The sequence below is a fragment of the Paramacrobiotus metropolitanus genome, unplaced genomic scaffold (assembly GCF_019649055.1).
Source record: "Paramacrobiotus metropolitanus isolate TYO unplaced genomic scaffold, Prichtersi_v1.0 Parri_scaffold0000096, whole genome shotgun sequence".
Taxonomy (NCBI): domain Eukaryota; kingdom Metazoa; phylum Tardigrada; class Eutardigrada; order Parachela; family Macrobiotidae; genus Paramacrobiotus; species Paramacrobiotus metropolitanus.
Genome location: NW_026570316.1, coordinates 48,274 through 55,588, shown reverse-complemented (window position 1 = coordinate 55,588; position 7,315 = coordinate 48,274). Strand labels below are relative to the sequence as shown.

Sequence of the window (7,315 nt, the reverse complement as noted above, 5' to 3'; positions counted from 1 at the left end):
ATGCAGTCCACATTGTGTTTATCGCCCTTAAAGAAATTTTACTGAAGAACCACTTTGCAGCCAAATTTTTCAATAACTTGGCAGTCAGCGGCTGTAAAGTACAAATCTGTGTTTTGGCAAAACTCCGCTGATTGTCAGTGTCGGGTAGCAATGCAAGCTGAAGTTGACAGGTATAGAAGCCGCACGCTTAAGAAAGCCACTGCGAAAAGACACTTCAAAGTTAACATTTCTCTAAACACACATTCTTTGTTCTAATTGATTCATTAACTTGGATGCCTGTGAAGCTTCAGTATGGACCGTAAATTCAGTACTTACGTAAAACGCTCACTCCAAGAGATAGCCGGTAGTAGTGTATCTTACCAGGAAAGCAAAAGCGTTCCGCGTGGCCACCATCCCTGAAGTAAAATGGTAGCCGTGATATGGTTCATTTTTGGTGTATGCATGCAGTGATCCATTTTGCACAGCGATATTTTCCTGTCGGTACACCTGTTTTTCACCCAGAATATCAGCATTTGCAGGAGTCTGCTCCAGTTTCCATTTAAGTGGGTCAGGTGCTCCATTAGTATTAAAATCGTCGCGAAAGATTTCAACAAATCCGGTGGGATCTTGACATCTATATGCAGCCGGTAAAACTACACCGATTAATAAAATTTTGTACACCGATTTCATCTTGGTTCAGTCTGTCTGTACTCCTACTTCTATAGAATACGCTACATTGGCGGCAATCTGTGAACTTGGTGATTGATATAATGCAGATTTTGCGTACTTTACCTGCCTACGGCGTCGAGAAAAGAACCACTTGAGGATTATACGGCTGCCAAAAAAATGCAAAACTGCCATATCATGGCCGGTTCCAGATGAAAACCTGTTCCGCTTTACGGTGCATATTGTCTTCCAACAATTTTTTTTCGTTTAAGCCTTTGTCAAAGTTACCATCAAAATTTATTCAAAATATATGTTTAACATTTTGTATCAAATGAGCAATGAGCAAAGCAGTATAAAAATGAATAAATTTTTGTATGCCTACGTAGACGACACTGCCAAAAAAAGGTTTTGTGAATGACTTTTACAATTACTATAGTACTAATTCTTTTGCCAACAACTTTGCACAATATAAGTATTGTAGAAACTACGAACGGGCGTCATCAGTACAAGTGTAATGATAACAGCAGCACAGTTATATTTCCTGTATTCATCAGTTTACTGGCAGTTATAGACAAGTGTTTTATATCCCAGGGGCGTATACTGCATTTGCCACATATGGAAGTACCTATGTTTCCAAACCGTGAAAGTACTGTAATTAAACTTCGAAGTGATTACTGTAATTATGTACTGTAGGCTACCTTTATTAACGCTGTTCACAAAACGACAGGTTTCGAAACAAATCCCGTACACATTACACACACAACAGTACTGTAAAGTGCTATTACAGTCTTATACGCATATACTATTACAAATTACAACACGAGCACTTTTAACAAAAGCTTCGGAAACTATCACTCATCAAGCATCAATCGACAGCGGCGGCCTAATCACAGAGAAAATTTGGTCTAAATTCGCTCCCATCGGCGCCGCCCCCATGATCGATGCAGCATTTCCTCGCTGTATTTCGATGCTGATCCGTTGGCGAAGATATTCCGTGGCTCGTTTTTCGCCGGTTTCCTGACGTATTTTCTGTCCGAATTATTGTTATTGTTCGGACAGCTTCCGGTCCGGGTGGTCCGAGCGTCTCAAAGCCCAGAGCACGGAATAGGTAGTCCTGGCCGATATCGCGATATTTCTCGATCTTGCCCTGCTCGGCCTGTGCTGCTGCTGCTGTGCTGCTGCTGCTGTACTGTAAATGTCGACATAAAGCAGCGTACCTGCACCTGTACTGGTATTTAACATTAACATTGACTCAAATATTAAAGAAATCGGGGAAAAACTAAACGCTTTCCCCCTCTACAAATTACCAAAACCATACTGTACTAATAATTATTACTTGTGAATAATAAATACTTGTCGCTGTAAAAATGCTCAATTCTGTAACGTTATTTGATTCATAGTACATTAGTACTTACTCAAATATTCGCCGTTATCCGGGTAAATTATAAAGGTCATTTAATTGTAGTGGCTCGTTTTTTCTGCCCACGCGTGTAAAATTAAGATCTTATTAATTTTGATAATTAAGATCTCACTAGGCTTCTTTTACAAAATGGGTCGTGGTCTCTGGTATACGTGGTCTTGCTTCGCGTTTTAAAAGTTTTCGAATTCGTTTCCTTGGTAGCACCAAGTTACAATTAACACTGTGACTACTGCCGTAATATTATTATTTCGTACGAAACTGAATATTTAGCAACAGTAGTAAATTTAGCTACAGTAGTATTTAGCTACATATTTAGCTATAGTAGTACTACTCGAAACGCACTTTAAACTGTGTTCTGTAAGATACAGAGCCGGAAGTTCTGTAACTTTTGATACCACCCCTTACCGCTGATTGGACGTCTGAGTTAAAGTGTTCTGTATCTAAAAGGAACTCTCCTAGCTCCGCTACGATACAGAACTCGCATTTCTTGCTAGGTCAAATTTATTTTTTGATGTGGATGCACAGTCCGCTGTACGTCAAAAGTCCTATTTTTAATTTTCCAGATTTGAGGGTGTAACTAACGGGAATTTAATTGTTTCTATCGAATCAACATTCCAGTTCTGCTTTGTTCACTGTTTTTAGGCTGCCTCCGACTGTGCATGTTTGATGTTTGAATTTGTATCGATGGCAACAGGCAACTTCTTGCCATAGCCGTCAGCGCGAGGAATGGTGAAATTCCACCTCGACGTACTTTACGTGCAATTGCGTTTCGCTTTTTCACCAGTCGTCTGATTTCTTCAACTTAATAAAACTTAAAATCGCCAGAAAAACAGAAAGGAAACGTCCACAAAATTGTTGTGAAAAATAAATAAATCGTTGACCAAATTGGTCAACGGTAACTGGGCGCTTTTAGAGTCCGTGGTCTCGTTGCTCTGTAACGCTCTATAAGATTCAGCGCTGTACCATTGGTAGATTCATTTTTACAGAACTCCCGGCTCTGTATCTTACAGAACGCATTTAAAGTGCCTTTCGAGTAGTACTAGTAGTACCTATATTGCTAAACGGTGCCATAAACTGAGCACTGAAACAAAATAATATTTTGTATTGAAGAATATTGAAGAAGTGTTTTTGTTATGAATAATATTATTATTCATAACAAAAACACTTCTTCAATGCTATCCTGCTCGGGAATCGTATTGCTAAACAGACATAAACTGTGGTAATAATATTATTATAATTATTATATTACAGTACAGTACTTGCTGTTTAGTAGGAGGTACCGTAGGAGGTACTACAGTACGCACGTACGTACGTGATACTAACTCAGTGTTTATTTTGTGTTCCAAACCGTCTGGTTGTTTTAGTCCACAAATCCATAAACTGAGTGCGACCGTCTCTCGCCGTCTCTGACCTCAATGGACAGTAAATGCATGTGTGAAGCTGCATAGGCGTGTGGCTTTTCCAGTTTTTACTGAGCATATTCTCTTATCACGCTGCGATGGTGTTTTCTAAATCCCCTTACGACTGGAACTGCGTAGATGTCTTGGGAAACGATGGAATATACCGTTTTGGCCGCGTGGTAGATGTGGCTGATAATGAGAAGGGTCTGATCGTTGACCTTTGCTGCGCGGACCGCAGGCGGGAGACCATTCCTTTTTCAAAGGTTTTTCACGCTTCGTATGGAAGGGAAATTGGCGGGTTTGGTGCATATTTTGAGAGTTTCAACCCTTACTACAACGACGAGATAGCAGCTACTTCTAAGGATGGTATTATAGAAATCGATGGCCCCGGGCCCGAAGTGGAAGTACTGGTGCGTGAGCATCTTTCCGGACCCTGGATCTGGCTGCCTGGCAAGCTGTACATTTCGCTAACCGAAGCCGATATAAACATCAACAACCTGGCTCAAGTTGAATGGTACAGCTCCGACGGCAAGACGAACACGGACATCTTCCCCTGCACCAGCGTCCGCAGATCCCAGAAAGAGTGGATAAAAAGGTTAACACGAAAAAAAGCAGGGAAGCCCCAATGTGTTGCCAAGGATGACTTTGTAAAGCATCGCCTGCGTTTGGAGTTAGCCACAGCGTTTCTTGTCGATTCCGTTTCGAAAAAAGAATTTCTTCGCCTGCTATCGGAGTTTGTTCGGTCTGATGATAATGGCGACAAGTGGCCATGGACAACTGATTTTAACATGCACGTTATATTCGTGGACGTAAAAGACGGACACCTTCATTATATGCGTCCCAATCCAAAGTGTGGAACATCACAGAACCGAACATGCCTTTCATCCGATTCGGAATGCACCTCCAAACCGGAAGTAGAGGTACAGCCACTCCGAACTTTCATAAGTAGCGGCTCTTGCGCAAACCAATGATAATAATTAATGAATAGAATAATTATAGAACTACGTAATCTATTCAGGCAATTGCCAGTCAACATAACAACAAGCCTGCGCTGATAGACATTAATAGAAAATTTCAATTTTACACGTATAGAACTAGACTGTACTCCTACAGTCGTACTGTCATTCATTTTAAATTCGTATCCATTTCAAATTGTAAGTTCATTATTATTGGTCTCGTTCGTATAAATTATATGGCATTAAGCTTTTTATCGTTATAGTCGTAGATATTTTACATTTCTTAAGATTCGAATTCAAACAATAACAACTTCTTTCTATACTGTTGTTTAGACCAAAATAATCGAAGCAGTAGACGAGGTTCTACGATTTGCGAAACGAGACGCAAAGGAGAAAGCTAGAGCGATGCTGATCCATACGATTCGCGTCCTCCATCCCAGAACTCACTGTCGAAAAACCGCCAAAATCCAGACGCTTCCTCCAGAGTTATTAGGCAAGATTCTGTCGTACCCCGATACCATCACACAAACCCGCCTGCAACTCGTCTGCTCAGTGTGGATGACTATTCTGAGCGAAAATTCCAAGGTGAACGACACCATCTGGATCGCCGAAAGTCCGTTCTGGGACCGGGACGCCATAACACCGGATTATGTGGTAGTCTCCACCATTGTCAAATACCTGTCGCCAGCCATCAAACGCATTGTGCTGACCTATGGCAGTCCCCGTTGGGTGGAGGGTGCCGAAAGTCCGCGATGGTTTGATGGGCAACTATTGGCGGCGGCCGGCAGTATGAATTACGTCTTCGTAACCGGGATTCCGGTCGATCTGCAGGAGCTGCTGCTGCATCGCTGGAAGTTCACCTTTCAAACTGGTCTGCATCAAGGGCCTCAGGATGATTGTGAGGCACACTATGAAGCGCCCGATGAACTCGCGTCGGAGGGGTACGACCCTTACACACTTCCGCATTTCTTTGTACAATGCAGCGATTTAGATGAGAAATATCTGCACTGCAAAGAACTGGGTCTCGTTAACTGTCTCGTCACGTTGTTCCACTCAACGCTAGATGAGGAGCACGTACTGGGCAAGACTGACCAGTGCAAAGTGGAGATCGTCATCAATGTGGTGCGCGGTCGTATCGATCTGGCTGCCGGTAATTTCGAGTGTGCGCTGTGGGAGCTGCTAGAAGCGTCATTACCTGCTGCCGATAACCGTCAGAAGAAAATGGTAACGCAATGGATCAAGTGGCTGACGAATAACCAGGATTCCGAAAGGCGTAAAGCTCTGTTGCAGATGACCCTCAAGGTATGCTTTGTTGTTATTTCTGTGCTTCAGAGATGCCTCTACAGAGTACTATAAAAATATTTTACTTTAGAAGATAATGCAGTGATGTACGGGCGGCTTAAAATGGTTATTGATCGGTATTAAGCTGACTTGTTCTTAATTAGGTCTGGTCCGTTCATGGGCAATTTTTACTAACTAAACTTCTAATCTGAAATTTATCCTGCAGATACTTTGCGAAGTGCAAACAAAAGATCCGCGCAAGACGTTGCAGTATCGTGGAAAAATGTGGTGCCAAGACGGCCTGACGGGTATCAAGTTGAATAAGTTGTCCCGCATTACCATGCACTTTCTAATAAAGCTGGCTGGTCAGTTTCCGGAAGGAGACGATGTGGAGGCACCAACAGACCATGATGAGTGAACAAATCGAAGCGTTGTAGAGATTTAATGCAGCGTGTACACAGGTCCGCATCTGTGCGGGTTTTACTATAGTTTACCGGACCGGAGCAGATCGTTTCAATGAGTACAAGCGGTAAAATTAAGTTACTTATTTTAAGTTACAGTCATTAAAAGCATGTTGTCGCTTATGTTCATCACCATGTTGAATTATTATCGGACCTGTGATGTTTTGGATCAGGGCCGTTTTGTAACCTTATGTAATCGCCCGTATGCGATGCACCAGAATGCCGTAAAATTTATTTGTTTATTACAATAATTGTCTGTTTGTGGTGAAAAAGCCGTGTCGGCACAGAAACTTGCAACTGCAATTCCAAACGATATAAACAAAAACTCTTTCTGCTCAGAATCAGATCGCTTAGTCCGTAAACACAACAATTTGTATTAAATCATAAATCTTAGTTATTTTCCGAATGGTTGAAACTCCAGCCCCACCTTACTCTTATAATTATTTGGGGAATAAACATATGAACTTAAAAAACTTTCAAGATTCGTAATTCGTATGTACCATATAATTTATTTATTGGTTTTATTTGATTTTTCCTTATTTTATTTATCACACCCTTTTTTTCTGGTAAGGTTAATTACACTCAATCGTTGCTTGGTGGTATCAGTTACGAGTACATGTACTCTGTACATTTATACTTCTCCGAAAGATTTAATTATCAGCATTAACTAAAGAATTAATAACCCCTAATTAATACTGTACGCAGTACGTACAAGGAAGATAGTTATATTTTTAGTTTATATTGTTCTATTCCGATAGATATCTACTCCAGTCTCCAGATACAAGCTACCGTAATCAGCTGTAAAATTTGGGTTAGGCCCTGTTCTTATCGAAAGTTGTGCGGTGGAGTTGTCTCATTTACATTCAAATAAATCCTTGTTAACTTTGCAAAAAACAGGTTAATTTTACGGGACCACATCAAGTCAGTTTTATGGGATCCATGGTGACATGCGACCGTGCCTGGAATTTGTCGGAATAATCCTTCTGGCCGGCAGCTGTCTTGGAGATACTAGTCGATTACGCTTCAATTACCCCAACGTCGATGGCTGGCATAACTGGGCGGAGCCACAGTCCGATCCGATGATGGCCTTCCAGAAATCATACGCGCAAGGGAAGCCTACGCCGCGACCGCGCAGCAGCACAACTCGTACGA

General features: G+C 41.6%; 1 protein-coding gene across 3 annotated transcripts; it reads left to right on the top strand.

Moving 5' to 3' along the window:
* Positions 1-1,429: 1,429 nt before the first annotated feature.
* On the top strand, positions 1,430-6,483 carry LOC129596793 (uncharacterized). 3 transcript variants are annotated; one of them, XM_055494159.1, is made up of 4 exons: positions 1,430-1,753; positions 3,430-4,385; positions 4,755-5,723; positions 5,929-6,483. In XM_055494159.1, exons 2-4 carry the CDS (start codon positions 3,564-3,566, stop codon positions 6,118-6,120), a joined length of 1,983 nt encoding a protein of 660 aa, XP_055350134.1. In that variant the 5' UTR covers positions 1,430-1,753; positions 3,430-3,563; the 3' UTR covers positions 6,121-6,483. The 3 variants fall into 3 exon arrangements, with proteins under 3 accessions (XP_055350134.1, XP_055350132.1, XP_055350133.1); XM_055494158.1 differs by lacking the exon at positions 1,430-1,753 and adding an exon at positions 3,137-3,284; XM_055494157.1 differs by lacking the exon at positions 1,430-1,753 and having other exon boundaries at positions 3,131-4,385.
* Positions 6,484-7,315: the final 832 nt, after the last annotated feature.